This window comes from Mesoplodon bidens (genome assembly GCF_964165515.1).
Source record: "Mesoplodon bidens genome assembly, chromosome: 13".
NCBI lineage: Eukaryota > Metazoa > Chordata > Mammalia > Artiodactyla > Ziphiidae > Mesoplodon > Mesoplodon bidens.
The window spans coordinates 11,789,142-11,812,219 of record NC_138169.1 but is presented as its reverse complement, the minus strand read 5'-3'; the positions used below and the strand labels follow the sequence as shown (position 1 = coordinate 11,812,219).

Below are 23,078 nucleotides of genomic sequence, written 5' to 3'. Positions count from 1 at the left end.
GTTCTTTCCACTCAAAATCCTCTGACACATCTGCTTGACACTGCCCACCCTCCACACTCCTGGCTTCTGCCATTCCCCTCGCCTGGACCACCCCTCCTTTCTGCTTATTCAAACTTAGCTGTCCTGAAAGACGTGTCTCATAGCCCACGTCTTCCATAAAACGTCTCCCAACCAATGCACCCCTCAGGGCTCTCATCTTTCTCCTGAGGTTCTGTGATTTGTAAACGTATCATTCATCAGGCAAGGAATCAGATTCCTTCTTGCCAAAGCTCCTCTATTGCCCTCGCAAAGGGTTGGTTAAATCTTCCTTCTGCTTTCATTTCCCCCTCGTGTTTTAGTCTGTTCGCCCTAACTGCTCTCGTAAAGCCCTTCACCATCAGTCTTTCTTTTCTAGTGCCTGACAGTACCAATCTGTGCCTTTCCCAGAGCAGGCCCTTGATAAACATTTGTCCATTTAATTAGCGTGTTGGTAGTTGACAGGAGATTCTCAGATTCTAGATTAAACTTTAACTGTCTTTCCCAACCTTTAAAAGACAGCCCTTGGAGATTTCTTCCAGGGAAGCCCACCACAACCTCACAGAGAGCTTCTAAGGACAAAGAGCTTACCCTGCAGAGCCTGGAGTCCATTGGCCATCCGGTCCACATTCCCATTCACCAGTGCGGTCACTCTGTGGATGTGGCCGTACTTGGTTACTTCTTTTGGAGACTCCTCCCTCTCACTTGCTTCCTCCTCTTCCTCTTCTGCAGCATCTTCCTCCTCCTCCACCTCTTCCTCTTCTGAATCCACCAAAACCATGACATCACCCATGTCTTGCCTCCTAATTTCCAGAAGGGGAGAAATAATCAAGAAGATACCCTGTTTTCTCCAACTTCAGCCCTCGCTGAATAGGAAACACTTGGTTCTTTGCAGCCCCTTTGGTAACATGGAAAATTCCTCATGTATTCAACTTGGTTGAGTCATGAGATGAGAGTGCGATTGTAACCTCGATTGTGACCTCGCGGAGAGATGCTGCGGAAGATTGTCTAGATAATTGTATCTTGTGCTGGGTGAGTTTTAGCGCTCCACCTCTCCCCACCCTGCTGCTTCTCAGGCAGATGACCTCACTGTCCCAAGCACCCACCATTTCAGTTCCCCTCACAGCACATACACAGACGCTCTGTTCCTTTCCTGAAATGCCCTTATTTCTCCTGCACTTACTGAAATGTCTCCACCTTTTCATTATTCAAGGCCCAAGTGAAGTCCTCTGCCTCCCCCTGAAGCCTTGAACTATGACTGAATTGGGCGTCCACGGCCAGCGGTTTGGCACTGAATTGTTCTCTAGTTTGTTGCTAGTTCTGCCTGCCCAGCCGGACTGTACATTTCACGGGCCAGTCAGTCCTAGGAGCATCACATTCTCATTTAATCCTTACAGCCCGCCTCTGAGAAACAGATGAGGAGACAAAGCCTCAGAGAGGGTCAGGGATTTTCCAGGAGCCACGGGCTTGAAGGGCAGAGCTGCCATGTGAACCCAGGTCCATTCATTCCAAAACCTTTTCCCATTATGCCAAGCTGCTCCCTTCTGTGAAAAATAAGCCTGGGGAATGACAGATTCATTCCAGAATGACCCTCAAAAACAGGGCTGTAAAGGTAACACTTTCCGTTGAAAGATGGTCCCAGAACAATAAAATCCCCTCATTATGAACAATGGTCCCAGAACAATAATACCCCATAGTTATAAATGGATAAGAGGAGCAAAGAGAAGAGTTCTTTGCTCCCACCCAGAATCTCCTTAGGAGGCTAAATACATAAGTTCCATTTAGTTGCTTTGCCCCTACTGAGGTTTCCTTTTGGGAGGGGCTTCTGGGCATGCTCAGACTAGTCTTCCAAAACATGCTGTAAGACAATGACTTATTCTTCCTTTTAGAAAAGGAAAACTAAATAAAATAAATGCATGAATGATGGGCTCAATATGTACATGCTGTCTGTATGCCTCAGTGACAGTCCAGCAATGTGCCTGGCCCTGAGGTCTGGCGTTGCAAAAACAGCACAGACTTTGGAATCAGGTCAGGCCCAGGTCTAACTGCAGGCACAGCCGCTCACTCCCTGGATGAGCTTGCAGAAGCTGCTTTTTGCTACACTGAGCCTCCCTCGACTTGTCTGGAACAGCAGCACCCTGAAGAGTTTATGACGGCGTTGTAATAATGCCTGAGGAAGCCCCGGCCCCGTGTCTGGCCCGTGGTAGGTCCCCAGTGGCGGTGGTTATTATTGTTCTTATGAAACATTATAAACAAAACGTCAGTGAAGACATCATGGAAATGGATTTTTGATTTGAGTCTAGGGAACACTCACCTGAAAGTGCTTCCTACTGAAAGGAGAAAGGAAAAAACATTAATATCCAATAATATCCACTTCGGCCTCACAGAAGTTTCTAATCAATCTAACATTTACAAAAGAATGGACAATGAGAAAACTGACCCAATACGAGAGATGACAGGGTGTTCAGGCGTGGTTCTTAGGTGCTTCATTATTGCACATCTGCACCCAATTTGGAAACCTCTTGAATGGAGCTTCAGGTGGGAGCATAACAGGGGCAACCTCCCCCCACCCACACCCTCTCAAGAAGCCTGAGAGAGAAGCAAAGGGACCCAGGAAGCCCTTACCCTTCCGGGAAGCCTTTACCTTTCCAGCAGAACACAGGGCTATAGTACAACAGAAGCCCAGAGATAATGGCCAGTCCCAGCAGAAGGAGGCTCACGATGGTGCCCACAATTCCCCCGATGTTTACAGGTTCTGCAAAGACAAATCACACCCTTGACTCGGCCACGTGATACACACAGCTAGGAGGGCAATACCTCCCCTCCTCTGCCTGGATCCTACTCTTATCTCGGTTTTATGACCTTGGGCAAGGCATATGACCTCTCTGCAGAGCAAGATAAAGATATCATTTTTCTACTTCAGACAGTTTGTGGGAATCAAACAAGGCATGTGATGCAAAAGAATATTGGAGGTGGGGCGTGGTGGTGGGATGAACTGGGAGATTGGGATTGACATATATTTACTCATATGTATAAAATAGATAACTTATAAGAACTAGTTATATAAAACTAATTTTATATAAAAATATAATTTTATATAAAAATATAAAATTGAAAAAAATAAATAAAATAAATAAAAAGTAAAAACAGAAAAAAAAAAAGAACATTGGAAAGTTAAAATCTCTGTGTCTCCACACATCAAGACTGCTGTTAAGGCCATAGTAATTAAGAGTGTGAGTTATTGGTGCCACAATGAAGTGATCAATAGAACACAATAGGGAGGGTCTTCCCTGGCAGTCCAGCGGCTAAGACTCAGCGCTTCGGGACTTCCTTGGTGGCGCAGTGGTTAAGAATCCGCCTGCCAATGCAGGGGACGTGGGTTCGATCCCCAGTTGGGGAAGAGCCCATATGCCACAACTAAGCCCGTGAGCCACAACTACTGAGCCTGCACTCTAGAGCCTGCAAGTCACAACTACTGAAGCCCGCGCACCTAGAGCCCGTACTCTGCAACAAGAGAAGCCACAGCAATGAGAAGCCCGCTCGCCATGACTAGAGAAAAGCCCGTGCGCAGCAACGAAGACTCGATGCAGCCAAAAATAAATAAATGAATTTATTTAAAAAAAAAAAAAAAAAAAAAGACTCAGCGCTTCCACTGCTAAGAGCGCGGGTTTGATCCCTGGTCAGGGAAACTAAGATCCCGCGTGCTGCTTGGGACGGCCAAAAATATATATATATTTAAAAAAAGAGAACAGAATAGAGAATCCAAGAACAGGTCCACACACAGAAGGAAACTTGATATAGGACAGACTAGTGAGTAGAAGAGGAACTCTTCAGGATGTGGTGCTAGACCAAATAGTTATCCAAATTGGGGGGTGGAGGAAACTTGATGTCTACCTCACATCATTCACAAAAATCAATTCTAGATGGACTAAAGAGTTAACTATGAAAGGTTAGTGTTAAAGCTTTAAGAAAATATGGAAGAATACTTTCATGACCATAGGATAGATAAGGATTTCTTAAGACACAAAAATTGCTAATGATATAAGAACAGATTCATAAAGTCAACAACATTAAAGTAAGAATGTCTGCAAATCGAAGGATACCATAAAGAAAACAAGAAAGACAACTGAAAGGAGATATTTGTAACATGTGAAACTAACAATTAGCATATGGAATTTCTAAAGAACTCCTATATATCTATAGGAAAGGGGAAAACGTCAAAAGACACAATTATGTATTTTGCAGATGAAACATAAATAGCAAATAAACATATGAAATAATGCTCAGCCTTCTTAGTAATCAGAGACATTCAAATTAGAACCACAATGAGATTTCATTTTACACCTACTTGATGGGCAAAAATCACAAAATCTGTGGGTGAAAATGTGGAACGACTGCTGTTGCAAATGGAAATTGGTATAACCACTCTGGAAAATACTTTGATGTTATCTCATAGATAAAAATGCACATAACCTAACCTTCATTTCTACTCCTTGTACAAATATTCTAGAGAAATATTTGCCTGGGGACCTGGGTATATGTACACAAGGGGCTGGTAAAAAGGTTTCCATAGCAACACTGTTTGTTCATCACAACAAAAAAACCAGAAGCAGCACAAACATCCATCAGCAGGAAAATCAATAACTTAGCTGTGGAGTAGTGATACAATGGAAAATTATACAGCAGCACAGAGGTACAAAGTATAATTATACACATCAGCATGAATAAATTCTGGAAACAAAATGTGGGATAAAAAAGGCAAATTACAAAAGACTACACTTGTACGGTAACAACCATTTTTCAAAACTCTAAAACAAACAATATATTATGTAGAAATGTGTACATATGCAGCATATTTTTTCTTAAATAAAACATGAAACTCAGGATAGTGGTTACCTTTTTCAGAAGGCCCAGGATGAGCCTGGAAACGGGCCTACAGGTAGGGTTGCCAGATAAAATACTGTGTGCTCACTTAAATTTGGATTTCAGATAAACAATGAATAATTTTTTTTGAATAAGTATGTCCCAAGCAATACTGGGGACGTACATTAAAAAAAAATTATATGTTTTTCTGAAATACAAATTTGTGAGCATCCTGTTTTTTTAGCTTTGCTATTGTTGTTTTCTACATCTGGCCACACTATCTTCAGGTAATTCCAGCAGTGTTGGCACTGTTCTATATCTTATGTGGGATGTTAGTTTTCTGGGTGTTCATTTTGCTATTATGTTTCTCAGCTTACATTTTATATATATATATATATATATATATAAATTATATCTATTTTATACATGTATTTTATTTTAATATATATATATATTTTTTTCCTTTAGGATGTAACAGATATTAAATAACTTTTTTATCCCTGTGCAAATGTTAGAGATTTAGGACTGGACAATAATTTTCCCATCCACCTTGTCAAGCCACAGGGAAGCAGACAGGCCTTCTCCCAGATGGCAGTGACCCACATGTAGGGAGGCACCAAGCCGTCCCCATGCTGATGCCAGGTCCTCTGAAGCTCTCGGCCCTCCTCCTCCTCCTCTGGGGCCACTTCACTCACCTTTCACGCTCAACCAGATGTCCACCTCCCTCACCCCCACGGGGTTCTCAGCCCGGCAGACATAGTAGCCCTCGTCCAGGTCCTGGGAGCAGTTGCGGATGGTGAGGGTGGAGCTCTGGCCACTCTGGGTGATGAGGTGGTGGCCGCTGGGCTGGATGACGACCTCCGGCTGGGTGAGGTTGCTCAGCCACAGGATCTTGGCGGGGGGGTAGGCTCCAGACACTTCGCAGGTGAGCGTCACATTGCCTCCCACGAAACAAGTCTTCATGGGCTCAGAGAGAAGGGAGGGGCTCCCTGACCATCAGAAGAAGGTAAAGAAAGACAAACGTTGAAGGAGGTTCAATCAGTGGTCTGAGAATTTCAAGAATATTACTTCTTCCAAACAAAGCAACTCCAGGAACTTCTGTACTGCACCTGGTCTCATATAATAATAAAAGCTCATATTTGTTGAACATTCAATGGGCTAGGCACCATTCTACTTATTAACCCAATTAATAATTCTCACAACAATCTTGTTATCCCCATTTTGCAGATGGGGAAACTATGGCACAGAGAAAGTTAAGTAACTTGCTCAAAGTCACATGACTAAATAAGCGAGCAGCTAGGATTTAGGGGGAACAAATGTCCTGGTTTGTCAAGGCTGCGGGGGTTCCCAGGACCTGGGGGCTTTCAGTGCTAAAACTGGTGAAGTCCCGGGCAAACCAAGATGAGTTGGTCACTCTATGTAAGAATGGAACCCAAGGAGTCATGTTTTTGTGGTCCACATCTCCTTACTTCTTATGCTGTAAGCTTCTATGTATAATAATCATACTGATCAGATAAGATATGGGCACACAGCCTGACAAGGGTGTTCCAGGGGACAGAAGGCAGCTGTATTAGTTTCCTGTTGCTGCTGTAACAAATTGCACAAACTTAGCAGTTAAAACAACACAAATTTATCCTTTTAGAGTTCTGGAGGTCAGAAGTCCGAAATAATCTTGCAGAACTAAAATCAAGGTGTTGGCAGAGCTGGTCCCTTCTGGAGGCTCTAGGTGAGAATCCATTTCCTTGTTTTCTCAGCTTCTAGAAAGGAGCCACCTGCATTCCTTGGCTTGTAGTCCCTTCCTTGAATTACTCCTACCTCTTGCATCTGTCATCACTTCTCACTACTGCATGTGACCCTCCTGCCTCCCTCTTATAAGGACCCTTGGGATCACACTGGGCCCACCCAGATAACACAGGACACTCTCCCCATCTCAAAATTCTTAATTACAGATGCAAAGTCCCTCTACCATGTAAGGTAACATTATCACAAGTTCTGGGGATTAGGATGTGGACATCTTTTGGGGGCCATTCTTCTGTCTAGGACAGGTCTGTCCTAGAAAACTCAGAATGTGGCATCCCTGTGGCCTTGGGGTCTGATTTAAGTGGGACACAGGGAGCTATGAGGTCTACTATGGCGATCTACTTGTATCCTTTGCAAGAGAAGCCTTCTCCCAAAATGCACACCCTCTTGGGAAGGGTAACAAATTCATCTCGGGAGGATTTATGAAATCCATATTTTCAGCAGCTGAGGGACACAGAGCAGCATGTTGGCTTCCTGCCCTGGAGAGTGAAACTACACGCTTCCCCTTGGCAGTTGTTCCAAGAGAGAAACTAGGGTTTCACTGCTGGCATCTGGGGAAGGGGGAAGGGGCAAGGGGGTGGGGGTGGAACAACCCAGAAGCCTCTCTCTCTAGGTCAGGTTAACAGAAGAGAATATCCCAAACCTGGTTTTGCTCAGAAAACTCACGTGCGGACACTCCTTCTTGGATCAACTGTCAGATTCCCCCCATGTTGCTAAATCCCTCCTTCCCTGCTTTATGGTTAACCAGAATTTCCTTTAGGGTCACAAAGCCAGCAGCAGTGACAAGCCTCATCAGTATGGCTGTATTTAGGGGTCCCAAACCAAAGTTTGATAAATGGCCCCCTCCTCCTTTATTAAAAGCAAAACAAACAATTCCCCCAGTGCACCTCCCCTGAACCCCAAACAAACATCATGTACTTTTGCCAAACACAGCACTCACCCCTCAGACAGCTGTGTCACCATCCAGCTAGTGTGGCACCTATAAATTCAATGAGTTTCACTTAAAGGGATACTGCGTCAGGGGTGGGGCAGGTGCTGCTGGGCCCTCACAGATCTGCAGGAGGCGGACCACCTGCTGGGGCCGCCGCACATGGGGCTCTGTAACACCGCAGCTCTAAGCTCTAACACCGCAGCTCATTGTAGGCTGAGTTGGCGTCTTCAGTTTAGGGGCTACACACCATATAAAGAGAGATCTGGGGAGTTCCCTGGCCGTCCAGTGGTTAGGACTTGGTGCTTTCACTGCCATGTGGCCCAGGTTCAATCCCTGGTCGGGAAACTAAGATCCCACAAACTGCGTGGCACAGCTGAAGGAAAGAAAGAAAGAGAGAGAGAGGGAAGGAGGGAGGAGGAGGGAGGGGGAGAGAGAGAAAAAGAGAAATAGGGAAGGAAGGAAGGGAGGGAGGGAGGAAAAAAGAGAGAAAGAGAGAGAGGGAGGGAGGAGAGAGAGAGAGAGAAAGAAGGAAGGAAGGGGAGGGAGGGAGGAAGAAAGAAAGAGAAAGAGAGAGAGAGAGGGAGGGAGGGAGGGGGAGAGAGAGAGAGAGAAATAAGGAAGGAAGGAAGGAAAAGAAATGAAAGAAAGAAAAGAAAGGTAGATAGACAGATAGATGATAGATAGATAGATCGATCGATCTGGGCAGCAGGAATCTCCGAAAGCATGACTTTTCATCAGCTTGGGGGCTACAGTGCCCTGGATCCCTGAGGTGGACGCTAGCATTACACTTCAGTGTCCTACTAGTCCTTTCAAGTGGAATGATCCAGAGACCCCTCGCGTGCAAGGGCCTTGCTACTCAAGGTGTGATCCTCGGACCAGCCGCATCAGCACTTCCTGGAGGCAATTAGAAATGCAGATATTGGGTCCACCCAGACCAAGAGAGTCAGAATCTGCATTTTAACCAGCCACGTCGGGTGACTTGTATGCACATCCAGGCTCGAGTGCCCAAGAGGGAGGCGGGGAGAACTGGATGGTGTCAGAGTCCGAGAAGGGTCCAGGCTCTGTGCTTGCTTCCTGTGCTCCTGGAATTGGGAAAACTTCTGGTCAGCTCCCTTCTCCAGACACATTTCTTAACCCTGAGCACATATTTAGATTCAAGTTATTGGTCAAGTCTCAGGGGTCACAGGAATAAAGACTTAGGCAAGATCTGCAAATAAAATGGAAGGGTAAGCGCAAAATAACACAACCCCACCAGCTGCCTCTGCTAATTTCACCCTCTCTCAGCATTGGTCCATCATTTATTCACTTCCTGGGACTTACTGTCCATAACACACTTCGGACATCCTCATTATGTACTACTCTGAGTGTGTAAACTGCTTTCTATTTGCAATCTGGGCAAGTCGGCTGCCTCTGTTTCACCGTCGGTAAAATGGAGCGTCCTCCCCAAATTCATGTCCACCTGGAACCCCAGAATGTGATCGAATTTATTCGGAAATGGAGTCTTTGCAGATGTAACTAGTTAAGGATCTCAAGATGAAATCATCCTGGATTGAGGGTGGGCCCTAAATCCAAGGACTGGTATCTTATAAGAAGAGGAGAGGCCACAGGGAGACATACACACAAATGGGAAGGTCACATGAAAACCGATGCAGAGACCAAAGTGATGCAGCCACAAGCGAAAGAACACATAGAGCCATGAGGAGCTGGAAGAGGCCAGGAAGGATTCTCCCATGAAGACTCTGATGGGAGCAGGGCCCTGCCGACACCTTGATTTCAAACTTCTAGCCTCCAGAACTGAGAGAGAATAAACGGCTGTTGTTTTAAGCCACAAGGTTCGTGATACTTTGTTACAGCAGCTCCAGGAAACTAATTCTGAGGGATAATACGAGCTCTCAGCTCAGCGGGTGATTGAGAACTGAACGAGATGCTGTGTGCAAAATACTTGGCACCTGCACTCTATCTGCACTCAGTAAATGTTAATGTCACCATCGCAGTTGACCCTTGAACCACATGGGGGTTGGGGGACCAACCTGCGAGAAATCTAAAAATCCACAGTCCTGCTCTCTCTCTGCCTCAGAAACAAAGGAATTGATAAATGACTCGCCCAAGGACAGGAAGCTGAAACAGTTTGGATAGAATCAGGACTCAAACCCTAGTTCTTTTGATTCTATATCCTACGGTCTCTAATCAGACACAAACTTTTCCCCACAGTGAGTTAATTTAAAGATCTGTTAAGTGAAAATACAGATCATACATTTATTGAAAAAAATCCACATGTACGTGGAACCGCGCAATTCAAACCTGTGGTGTTCAAGGGTCAGTTGTATTTGTGATATTGTCATTTCCTGCTTCACATTTGCCAGACTTCTCTCTCCAAGTAAAGTTTAAGTCCTTTAAAGGCAAAGACTCTATATTCCTCCACAGTACCTGGGACCATGCTGAGCACCTAAATCCTACCCAAAAAGATTTGCTAGATCATGTGGGGAAGGTCACCAGGAAAGCAGTCAGCACTACCTGGATAAAAGCAAGTGCGCTGGGGTCAGACCAGCCTGGTTATGTGTTGGCTCCCTCACTTACGAGCCAATTGATCTTGGGTAAATTAGTTCACACATGTTATCATCTGCAATTTACCAATCATCCTAATCTGCAGGGTCCTGTGAGGATTACAAATAGTAAGTTAATAAGAAAGAGTCAAAGACCTTCTGAGCACAGAAACCTAAAAGAACAGGACTGAGAGGGGACTTCCCTGGTGGTCCAGTGGTTAAGACTCTGTGCTCCCAATGTAGGGGGCCCGGGTTCGATCCCTGGTCAGGCAACTATCAATAGATCCTGCATGCTACAACTAAGACCCTGTGAAGCCAAATAAATAAATAAATGAATATTTATTTAAAAAAAAAAAAAGAAGAACAGGACAGAGGTGAACCTTTCAAAATCAGAAACTGCTCATCACTGCAGAAATGTGGTTTAGGAGCCATATATGCCAGAAAAATATCTATAACGTGCATGACAGTTCTATGAAATTAACTGACTCTTATGGAATAAGAAAAGATGAACAAGCCAATAGAAAAATGGACAAAATATAAACAGATAATTCACAGATAATATATAGCAAGTCAATACGCATATGAAAATTATCAACTCCACCAGTGATCAAAGAAAACCATATGAAAACAATATGCCATATCCCAACTAGCAAAGAGGAAAAAACTAAAAAATTAATAACACTCGATGTTGGTGGAGATACTGGGAAATGAGTACCCTCACATGGTCTTCCTAGAGAGAGTGACTGCTAGGGTTTCTTTTGGGGGTGATGGAAATATTCTGGATTAGAATGGTGATGGTAGTATAACATTGTGAACATACTAAAAAAACAAAACAGGGCTTCCCTGGTGGCGCAGTGGTTGAGGGTCCGCCTGCCGATGCAGGGGACAAGGGTTCGTGCCCCGGTCCAGGAAGATCCCACATGCCGCAGAGCGGCTGGGCCCGTGAGCCATGGCCGCTGAGCCTGCGCGTCCGGAGCCTGTGCTCCGCAACGGGAGAGGCCACAACAGTGAGAGGCCCGTGTACCGCAAAAAAAAAAAAACAAAAAAAAACAAAAAAAAACAATGAATTATAAACTCTAAAATAGTGAATTTTAGGGAATTCCCTGGTGGTCCAATGGTTAGGACTCCGAGCTTTCACTGCTGAGGGCACAGGTTCAATCCCTGGTCGGGGAACTAAGATCCCACAAGCTGCATGATGCGGCCAAAAAATAAAAATAAAAAAAAGTGACATTTATATTATGTGACTTAAATCTCATTTTTAAAAAATGGTCCCAAAGCCAATTGGGTCGGATTTGGCCCATGAGGCATAGTTTACCAAGCCCTGTCCCAGGGCAGAAAACGAGTCCTGGTCCCTTCTGTTGCCCAAGGCCAGGTATGGTACCTGACACAGAGGGGATGCCCGGGAGCAGTGTGCTGAATGAGTTAGCGGGAAGGGTGAACCATCTGAATGCCACTTGCCTGGGAAAACAAGCACCTGCTGACACAGCAGGGCTCAATCCTCAGCATGTCAGCTCTCCACGGCTGCACCTCTGAGGATTATCCTCCTAAACTGTGGGGACAACCTCACCAGGGCCAACACAACCCAACATGCTCTGGCCCTGGCTTACTCATTGGATTGGTTTCCTGAGGCTGCTGTAACAAAGTACCACAAACGGGGTGGCTTAAAACAACAGATATTTATTCTCACAGTTCGGAAAGTCTGAAGTTCTAAATCAAGATGTCAGCACCTTGCCCTGTATGAATTCCTGGCCCACAGAAATCGTGAGATAATGACTATTGTTTGAAGCCATTAAGTTCTGGGGTAATTTGTTCCACAACAGGAGATAACTAGTAAATGAACCTTGTCTGTCTTGTTCACTGCTCCATCTTCAGTACTTAGAAACTGCAAGGGAAAACCAGCTTGGACTACAACCAAGAAGTTTCATTCAGCATCTTTAAAGTTTGAAAGGAAGGGATGAAGAGGGCATTTGGGGTTAGCAGATGCAAACTAGTATATACAGAATGGATAAACAACAAGGTCCTACTGTATAGCACAGGGGACTATACTCAATATCCTGTGATAAACCAGAATGAAAAAGAATATAAAAAAGAATGTGTGTATACATATATTTATGTGTGTGTGTGTGTGTGTAATTGAATCACTCTGCTGCAGAAATTAACACAATATTGTAAATCCAATATACTTCAATTAAAAAAAAAAGCAAAAGGAAGGAAGAAATGGAAGGAATTCAGTTCACTCCAACACCCTGGGATTTCTCTCCCAGACCTTCTTTCAAAGGCTTGTCCCAGAAAAGAGGAAGGTGAGTGGACCCCAGAACCCCAGGACAAGGCAAAGCAGACTTACTGATCTGTACCACGCAGCTGGCTCCCAACTCCGGCCCCACTATGTGGCTCCCGACACACTTGAACTTCTTGCCGTCCGACAGCTGGGGCTGGTTCAGCATCTCAACCCCCAGCTTTGATGTCCCCACAACCACACCTCCTGGCTCTTCTGTCCACAGGAGGTCTGGGTCTGGGTATCCTCCGGCCCAGCGACAGCTGAGCTGCAGCGTGAACAATCCTGGCGACAGCTCTGCCCAGCACTGAGGGGCTGACGGAGGGGGCGCTGCAAAACACCAGAGGACGTGGCCTTAATCACAGACTAAGATGAGCCACTGGGCTTATTACCCTCAGGGTTACAGACCCAGGGTATCCGAGAAACGTCAACCCCAGTTAGTGTACCTTGAGATAGCTCCTAGCACACATTAGTGCCTGACACAAGTTGGGTTTCCTCGGCTGGGTGTTAAATCTTGGAAGAGATCTGCATTTCTCACTAGTCATGTGTGGCTGTTTAAATTTTCATTAATTTAATTACAACTTTATTTCCTCCATCAGACTACTCACATTTCCTAGTCATCACACATGGTAGCTATTAGACCATATAGAAGAGAACATTTCCATCATCACAGAAAGTTCTACTGGGCTCTGCTGGTCCCTAGAGGGAGTTGCAGGAAGAGGGAGATTTATTCATCCCCAAACCTCAACACACACTTCTTTTTTGCTATGTGCAAGTACCACTTAAAAAAATATATAAAAATTTAACAAATTAGAAACCTGTTGTAACCTATGTGTCCATAATTATATATAAAATAATATATATTATATATGTATGTAGATAGTATATATATTATGTATGCCATATACCTTTATATATTTTATATAATACATATAAATAGAAATTTGGATCTTATTTGTAGATATGTGGCATCTAAAAGAAAAATTATTGGAAATATACCAAAATGATGGTTAGAGTACAAGTGATTATTTTCTTCTTTCTAGTCATCTGTTTCCTACAACAAGCACGTATGACTTTATGTACGATAAATGTCATTTATGATAGACAGCATTGAGACTTACAAAGGCGCTGAATAACGTATAAAGTAAGTGTGTCATTGCCCTGCCTGCTAATTGTCGTTCTCACGCTCCCTTTCGTTAGCATGGATTAGGAGTGCACCCTGTGTTTATTTCTACAGTGGTGTTCCTCCACTAAATGTGTGCATAGGTGCACTGGGTTGTTGTTTCTTCACCTGCAAAAGAAAGATTCATGAACTATTGGTTCTTAACAGCGCTAGAGGGCCTGTGCTCATGGAGGGCGTGAGAGCAGATGAATGGATAAACAAATTGCCGTAGAGCCATACAGTAGATACTCTTAGGCCAAGAAATGAAAACAAGTACCGACACAAGCTACAACAAGATGAACCTTGAAAACATGATGCTAAGGGAAAGATGCCAGGCCCCAGAGGTCATATAGGGTGTGATTCCATTTATATGACATGTCCAGAATAAGCAAATCCATAGAGACAGAACACAGACTGGTGGTTGCCAGGGGCTGGGGGAAGAGGGTATGGGAGTGACTGCTTCACGGGTATGGGGTTTCCAACTTGGGGTGATGAAAATGTTTTGGAACTAGACAAACGTGATGGTTGCACAACACTGTGGATAGACCCAATGCCACTGAATTGTACATCTTAAAATGGTTAATGTTATGTTATATACTTTCACCCCAATTAAAAAAAAAAAACCTTAGGGCTTCCCTGGTGGCGCAGTGGTTGAGAGTCCGCCTGCCGATGCAGGGGACACGGGTTCGTGCCCCGGTCTGGGAGGATCCCACGTGCCGCAGAGCAGCTGGGCCCATGAGCCATGGCCACTGGGCCTGCGGGTCCGGAGCCTGTGCTCTGCAACGGGAGAGGCCACAATAGTGAGAGGCCCGCGTACCGCAAAAAAAAAAAAAAAAAAAAAAAAAAACTTTAGACCTGGCATTAATTCCCCTCTATGACTCACAGGGGCTCTCCTGTACTCCTAGTTAGCAGTGAGCTTCCAGAAGAGGCAACACTCTCTTTGACATGTGTACGTGTGTGTCGAGGGAGCTGCAGAAGCATGTTAGAACCTGTTCATCAGGTAAGTCTTTGTATACAAAGGGGAGGCACAAACACGCAGTTCACGAAGGGTCAAGGTGAAGGAGTGGCAGAGGGGAGCACTGCTTACGCACAGTAGACCAGGAGCTCGGTGGTCACCTTTCGATGTCTCCCACTGAGCATGTTTGTGGCCAAACAGGTGTAGTTCCCTTGGAGGTTCTGCGACATCAGTAACAGCGTGAAGCAGCTGGCCGTCAGGTTGTTTCCGAAGGGCTCGGTGCTAGAATCCGGGGCCCGGAACCACCATTCAACCATGGGCGGAGGCCAGGAGCTGCTGCTGCAGCAGAAATCCACCCGGGAGCCCTTGGCTGCATACAGCGTGCTGTTGGGGAGCCTGCCGGTGCTGGAGATGTTGACCTCAACCTGATAGGGGCCTCCTGGGAATGACAGAGCGGGTGGGGAAGGCGTAAGAGTTCACTCGAGCCCCTTACCAGCTCTGAGACACAGAGATGATCAGGAAGCAGCCAGTGAGTATGACAATATCAACCACATATTATGTGACAGACACTGTGCCGAGTGCCCTCAGGCATGCTTTCATTTACTCCTGAGCAATCCCGTGAGATTTACTGAGGGGATCAATCCTTACAGAAGACGGAAAATGCAAATCACCCCTTTTCAAAAACACAGATGAGTGGAAAGGATATCTGTGCCGTAAAGAGTTAACGTAGCAGGACTTCCCTGGTGGTCCAGTGGTTAGGATTCTGCAGTCTCACTGCCAAGGATCTGGGTCCAATCCCTGGTTGGGGAACTAAGACCCCACAAAAGAAACAAAAAGAGTTAACATAGCAGGCCTGAGTGATTTCCTTAGAAAGGCCTGCCTGCAAGGTGGGCCTGGGCTGGCAACTAGGAGCTTGCATTTCAGGGGGGTTCCCACCATTCCCAGAACTGGTTAAGAGTGGGGTTCACCAGGCCTAAACTGTTTGTACAAACAGTGTGGCTTATGCTGAACACCTGCTTTCCTTCTGAGCGTCTGGAATTTTGGTATGTGCTAGGCAGAGGATGCCTATGTGACAAGCCCCAGTAAAAACCTAGGGCGCTGGAGTCTCTAACGAGCGTCCCTGGTAGATATTCCACACGTGTTGCCACAACTTGTTGCTGGAGGAATTAAGCGTGTCCCATGTGACTGCACTGGGAGAGGACTCTTGGAAGCGTGGTCCTCATTGTCCTGTGAGTTCTCCTAGAGAATCAGTGAAGCTGGGGGTGGTCTTGGGGACCCCTGGCACAATTTCACACTGAAAGACAAGAAACATTGGTTCCAGTCCCAATTTTTAACTCCACTTACTAGCTGTGTGACTTTGGGCAAAGTATTTAACTTCTCTTAAGCCTCCATTTCCTCATCTGTAAAATGGGGATGATGCTAGAACCCACTTTATGGGGTTGTCATGGCAATTAAATGAATTAGTATCATACAGCACTCAGAACAGTGCCAGAAAGGCCATCCCACGATTGGTACCCAGTGCATCTAAGATCCTCTTTGATCCTATTTATACTAAAGTCCTGTAGTGTGTTGCCTCCACCAGAGACTTCCTCTTAAGAAGAGTCCAGAAAGGGCAATGCTTGGCCATAGGGATAAATCTATGACTGTAGAATTTTGGACAAAAATATGCCCAGGGGATAAATTATTAGGGGGAGGAAAGGCTTTGCCAGATCCCCTCAAAGTACAGAAGCTACTTCCACCTATTCTGGGGCCATTGTATAACGACAGAAATTGTGGGTTTCTGAGGAAAATATTCTTGACAATATGCTTGTCTCGTCAGGGCTGGCTCCTAAGAGTTGCAATGATTTGCTGGAATCATGTCACCTCCCACAGAGGGTCTGGGGAAAAAATTATACTGTAGTTTGGGAGGTGCTCAAATATCCCATTGCCTGTTGCTGACTAGTTGGGTAGGTATGTGGACCAGCAGGTCCTAGGGAGTGTCCACAGCTGGCAAGCACCCAGCCAAGCACAGGGTACCTCTGTGGTATTGGTAGCCACGCCTGGGCCAGCAAAGGTACTGTGTTAGATTGGACCACCTGGGTCTTCCAAATTGTGGTCTGGAGGGCCACAGAGGCCTGTCATGAACAGTAAGACCCCCAAAAACTGGCTGGGATGGGGCTTTTTTTTTTTTTTACTGCGCCACGTGACTTGCGGGATTTTAGTTCCCCGACCAGGTATCAAACCCTCGTCCTTGGTAGTGACAGCACCGAGTCCTGACCACTGGACCGCCAAGGAATTCCCTGGGAGGGGCTTTTGACCAGCACAATGCTGAGCAAAACCTGGGTTTGGATAAAGGGAATGGATGAGAATGCTGTAGGCGTAAGGGTTAAAAAAAAAAAAAATCAAATGAGAGAACCTGAAGGGCCTTCTGAATTAACTGTTCAAAGGTTACAGCTTTTTAATAAACCTTTGGGTTGAGTCTGCTTTCTTAATTAAAGCTGACACCATCTTCTTAAATCCCCGGGGTTCTTCCCTTACTCTGACTAAAAAGAAGGCGGTACCCATTTCCATCCCTCCCACCTCTCTCTCCACCCCGCTGATATTCCTAAACAGAAACCACTTGCAGGGTGATGGTAGCAATCACTCAGAGAGACAGACAGACAGGAGAGGAAACAAAAATAAAACAGCAAATAAATAAAAATACAGCGTGTTTACAAAGGTTCAGCATCTTATGGAGGCCTTGGTCATGTCAGTTTCTTGGATGGATGCCTTAGCCTAGTGGTTATGAACTTGGACTCTGCATTCAGACAGACCTGGGTGTAAATTCTACTGCCGCTTCTAGACAGACAACCTTGAGCAAGTGTCCCTCCCTCCTATTCTCTCTCTCCTGTCCTTCCTATGAAATGAAAAGAACAGGAGTAACATCTATCACCAGGTTATTGAAGGATCCAATGAGAAAATATAAGCAGAACACTTAGCCTGGTGTTTGACATGTGGTCAATGTTCTATGAATGTTATCTGACATTATTAACAGTAGTATACTTGTAGATTGATTCTAGAACATGCATCGGCAAACAACAGCCCACTATCTGTTTTTGTACAGCCTACAAGCTAAGACGGTATGTACATATGAACATCCACAATCGATTTGATGAGAGAGAACACGAACTTTGAACCCCAACTAAGTGAAATGTTATCCCTCCCCCGCCCAAAGAATCCCATTCTTCTCATTAGCAGGCCTGCACTACCAAAAAAATGTACTAGGTTATGGGAATTCCCTGGCAGTCCACTGGTTAGGACTCGGTGCTTTCACTGCAGCGGCCTGGGTTCAATCTCTGGTTGGGGAACTAAGATCCTGCAAGCCTCGTGGCGCACCCCCCCAAAAAAATGTACTCAGTTATTATTATATTTTGAATTTTGTCAACAAAAAACATGTGGAAATTTGTTTTCTCTCTTGTTATATAAGTACTTATATGATATCCTCGTTTTTACCTGTTGACTCAGAAAGACTAGAATATTTACCGTCTGGCCTCTACAGAAAATGTTTGATTCCTGTTCTACAACAATCTACTACTGCTGCTGCCTTCCTGTTCTCTGTAGTCATTCCTTACATCAGAACTCACTTCTTTCCTTCCCCACCATAACTATAGGTTGGCCAGTCAAGTGTCTCAAAGAGTTAATTTACATCTCAGGGACCCACAAAATAGGAGATTCCCATCTTCGTATCTTGGGTTCTTTGACAAGACGAAAAGTTATTTTCCTACATTTATTTTTCACACCAGCATTTTTATTTGAAAATGACCTAAGAATGTACTGACTAGCCTCTGCTAACCAGTGGGTGTACCTATTGTTCCACAGTGGGACAAGATCCTTGGGGAGACTTACGGAGTGTTTTGATATCACTTAGAGATGGAACATAAGGAATTCCCTGGTGGTCCAGTGGTTAGGACTCTGCGCTTTCACTGCCGAGGGCGCAGGTTCAATCCCTGGTCAGGGAACTAAGATCCTGCAAGCCGTGTGGCGCAGCCAAATAAAAAAAAAAAAAAAAAAAGAAGGAGATGGAACATAGAGGTGAATATAACAACCCCATTGCCTCCCCACCTCCCTAGTGACCACTGATTCTGTCCAGAAGACCAAAACCCAGAGGTCCTCAGCCTCTTACAAGCATACATCTCTGCTTCAGATGAGCTTGGCAAGACTCAGGGTAATCCATCTTTGGGCAAAGGTCATCCCATCTTCTGACGGGGCCAGCAATCTTTCTTCAGCATGCCCAACATCCCCTTTCCCTAGGACCTTATGTTGCGATAGGGTACAGTGACACCATCACCATCACAGAACAAGTACAAATCAGATGGGCCCAGTTAGTCGGGGAACATGGGGCTTTCCTGAGACTCCCTTTCCTGGAAGTTGGGAGTGGCAGCCACATCACTAACTAAACAGGAGCCCTCCCATCCTCCAAACCCCAACTGAATCCAAAGGGGCTCTTGGAGGTTGATACAAACCAGCTTCCTCATTGCCCATGTGCCAACCAACTCAAACGCTCCTTCAACACTTGCTGGGCCGGAGAAAAATAGACACAGGGAGAGTCTGGCATTGTGTACCACTCAGCTCCCCAATGGCTAAGAGATCATCTCTTGAAAGAAGCACAAATTCTACTGGAATATGTTAAGGTCTGTGCTACCCACTCCACCCACTCCAGGCTTTCTGCAAGTAAACACACAGTGGTTCTAACCTCGTATCCACCTGACTTGGAGGCGGGAGCGGATGGGTAGGTAAGTCAGTGAAATAAACAGCTGTGGCAATCCTGAACTGCTCTGGACTAAGGGATTTCTGTACCCTCAGGAGCAGCGGTCCCAATCTCAATGGCAAGACTCTTCAACTGCATCATTAAATTAACAAGGAACAGTGCAGAGTTCTTACTCCTGAGATGAATAACAAAGTCACATTGCAGTGCCCATTCCAGACAGGTTGTATCACCCCAGGTCTATAGAAAACCTCACTCCCTAGAAGGCAGAGGCACCAAATGCCCACTGATGGATAAGCAGAGATCCAGGTGGTAAGGAAGGAGAAAGCTCCCGGCCCTCATACAGCCAGCTTCCTGTTTCCGCAGCATCTCTGTCCATTCACACATTCAAGGTCACTTACAGTTCTTTGTATATCTTGGATATTAACCCCTTATCAGATATATCATATGCAACTATCTTCTCCCATTCAGTAGTTGGCCTTTTTGTTTTGTTGACAGTTTCTTTCACTGTGCAAAAAGCTTTTTAGTTTGATGTAATCTCATTTGTTTATTTTTGCTTTTGTTTCCCTTGCCTAAGAAGACATATCCAAAAAAAAAAAGTACTAAGGCCGATATCAAAGAGCATATTGCCTATGTTTTCTTCTAGAAGTTTTATGGTTTCAGGTCTTACATTTAAGTCTTTAATACATACACCTCCATATCAAAAAAATAAAAAAGATTAAAAAATGGGCAGAGAAACTGAATAGACATTTTCCCAAAGAAGACATACAGATGGCCAACAGACACATGAAAAGATGTTCACCATCACTGATCATCAGGGAAATGCAAATCAAAACCACAGTGAGATATCACCTCACACCTGTCAGAATGGCTATTACTAAAAAGACAACGAATGACAAGTGTTGGAGAGGGTGTGGAGAAAAGGGAACCCTTGTGCACTGTTGGTGTTGGAATGTAAACTGGTGCAGCCACTATGGAAAACAGTATGGCGATTCCTCAAAAAATTAAAAAAAGAATTATCACACAATCCAGCAATTCCACTCCTGGGTATTTATCCAAAGAAAACGAAAACACTAACTAGAAAAGATATGAGACTTCACTGGTGGTCCAGTGGTTAAGACCCCATGCTTCCACTGCAGGGTTCATGGGTTCCAGCCCTGGTCAGGGAACTAAGATCCCACATGCCATGTGGCACGGCCAAAAAAAAAAAAAAGAAAAGATATGTGCACCCTTATGCTCATTGCAGCATTATTTACAATAGCCAAGATATGGAAGCAACTTAAGTGTCCATCAACGAATGAATGCATAAAGAAGATGTGGTACATATATACAATGGAATACTATTCAGCCATAAAAAAGAATGAAATCTTGCCATTTGTGACAATGTGGAGGACCTAGAGGATGTTATGCTCAGTGAAATAAGTCAGATGGAGAAAGTCGTAAGTGTATGATTTCACTTATATGTGGGATCTAAAAAATAAAACAAATGAAAAAACATAAAACAGAAACAGAGTCATAGATACAGAGAACAAACAGGTGGTTGCCAGGGGGGAGGAAGGTGAGGGAGATTAAGAGGTACAAACTTTCAGTTACAAAATAAGTGAGTCATGGGTATGAAATGTCCAGTGCGGGGAATATAGTCAGTAATTATGTAATATCTCTGTATGGAGCCAGGTCATAACTAGAGTTATTGTAGTGATCATTTTGAAAAGTATAGAAATATCAAATCACTGTGTTGTGTAACAGGAACTAACAATGCTGTAGGTCCATTATACTTCAAAAACAAACAAACAAAGAGACTCAGAAAAAGAGATCAGATTTGCGGTTATCAGAGATGAAGAGTAGGAGGAGGGGAAACTGGATGAAGGTAGAAACTTGCAGTTATAAGATAAATAAGTACTAGGGATGTAATGTACAACATGATAAATATAATTAACACTGCTGGATGTCATATATAAAAGTTAAGAGAGTAAATCTTAAGAGTTCTCATCACAGGAAAAAACTGTTTGCTGTTTAATTTTGTATCTGTATGAGGCAATGGATGTTCACTAAACTTATTGTGGTCATCATGTCATGATGTATGTAAGTCAAGTCATTACGCTGTACACCTTAAACTTATACAGTGCTGTATGTCAATCATACCTCAATAAAGCTGGAAGAAAAAAAATTTTTTTAAACAAAACAAGAAAACAAAGTCACGTACAGATAACAACTTGCCGCATCTCAGATTTTTTCCCCCTAGCTTCCAAGGCCATGTTAGAATATTTCCAAACTTTTCTCCTTAAGAGACTAAGTTATCAACCATGTCAGTAGAAAGACGGGAAAAGCAAGAGGCACGCAAGTCTTGTTCGAAAAGCCCAGATGTACTGACTGATGGGAACTTGAGATGCATTTTTCCCAGAAGAATCCCATCACCTCCTTAACCAGTTGATGGATGTAACATGGACCAAGTGCATATATGCCGTGTGCCCAACTCTATGCTGAAGTCTGTGCGTGTTTATCTCATGAATGTGTGCAGGGAATCTGTACCTAGCTTCCACCATTACCCCTGAATTCACAGATGATAAAACTAAGGTTGGAGGAGTTCAAGCAACTTCCCCAAGGTCACAAAGACAACAGCCAGCAGGACCTGCGTTTGAACCCAGGCAGCTGGGCCTCAGAGCATATGCCCTCAGCCACTTAGCAACATCACCACCCTCCCAGAAGTAGTGGTTGAGTCAAGCCTAATCCATTTTCCGAAATCTTCCATGCAGAAATGAGGGCTGAATTCCAATCTGAGATGCCAAGGCCTCCCCTTCTGCCACTGTCTGAGGAGCAAGAAGGGGCTTCCTGGTGCCCAGAAGGGCCTGGTGTTGGCCCGGGGTCTCTCGTGGAATGGGAACGAGGCCTGATGTTCCAGAGGGCCCTGGTGTATGTGAAACCGGAGGACACCTGTGCTATGGACTGAACATTTGTATGCCCCAAAATTCATATGCTGAAGCCTGTCCCCAGTGTCATGGCATCTGGAGGTGGGGCCTTCGGGAGGGGATTAGGTCATGAGAGCAGAGCCCTCATGAATGGGATGAGTGCCCTTAGAAGGAGAGACCCCACAGAGCTTGCTTCCTCCCTCTCTGTTCTCCACCAAGGAGAGAAGACACACATCTGCCAACCAGAAAGCAGGCCCTCACCAGACACTGCATCTGCTGGCACCTTGATCTTGGACTTCCCTGCCTCCAGAACTGTGAGGAATAAATGTTTGTTGTTAAACCACCCAGCCCATGCTATTTTTGTTATAGCAGCCCAAACTGACTAAGACAGCCTGTGTCCTGTTTTCACGAACAAGTCCTACACCAGTCAGGGACCCCCTATGTTTCCAAATGAAGAAGTTTCCTTAACACAAATCATACCACAGTAACTCAGGGAGCTCAAAACACCATTTGAGTTCAGTGATTTTTTTTTAATGTAAATTCACTTTCATCATAAGAAGACCTTGCATTTATCTCCCTACAGGGCAATAATGAAACTAATCCATTCTCCAATAAACTTAGCCAATGATTAATAAGTCAGTGTCAGATAAAATCATCATAAACCAGAGACAGTGATAAAAAAAAAAAAAAGCCCCAAAAGTTGTAATGCCACCTTACTCCTCTGAGGTCAAAAGCAAAGACACTTATTGACAAGACTGACATGAAGGAATTATTATTATTTTTGGCCACACCGTGCAGCATGCAGGATCTTAGTTCCCTGACCAAGGATCGAACCTGTGCCCCATGCGTTGGGAGCACAGTCTTAACCACTGGACCTCCAGGGAAGTCCCGAAGGAATTTTTTTT

The 23,078-nt window shown here is 44.7% G+C and overlaps 1 protein-coding gene across 2 annotated transcripts in view; it reads right to left on the bottom strand.

Annotated features, from left to right (window-relative positions):
- The window catches only part of VSIG10 (V-set and immunoglobulin domain containing 10), a 37,237-nt gene that overhangs the window by 3,311 nt on the left and 10,848 nt on the right, over positions 1–23,078 (bottom strand). For both annotated transcript variants that reach the window (XM_081253405.1, XM_081253406.1), the window contains 6 exons: positions 14,681–14,983; positions 12,497–12,757; positions 5,574–5,867; positions 2,660–2,770; positions 2,330–2,345; positions 607–818 (listed from right to left, as the gene is read on the bottom strand). In XM_081253405.1, coding sequence (XP_081109531.1) covers positions 607–818; positions 2,330–2,345; positions 2,660–2,770; positions 5,574–5,867; positions 12,497–12,757; positions 14,681–14,983 — 1,197 coding nt within the window. The remainder of the gene's footprint in view (positions 1–606; positions 819–2,329; positions 2,346–2,659; positions 2,771–5,573; positions 5,868–12,496; positions 12,758–14,680; positions 14,984–23,078) is intronic.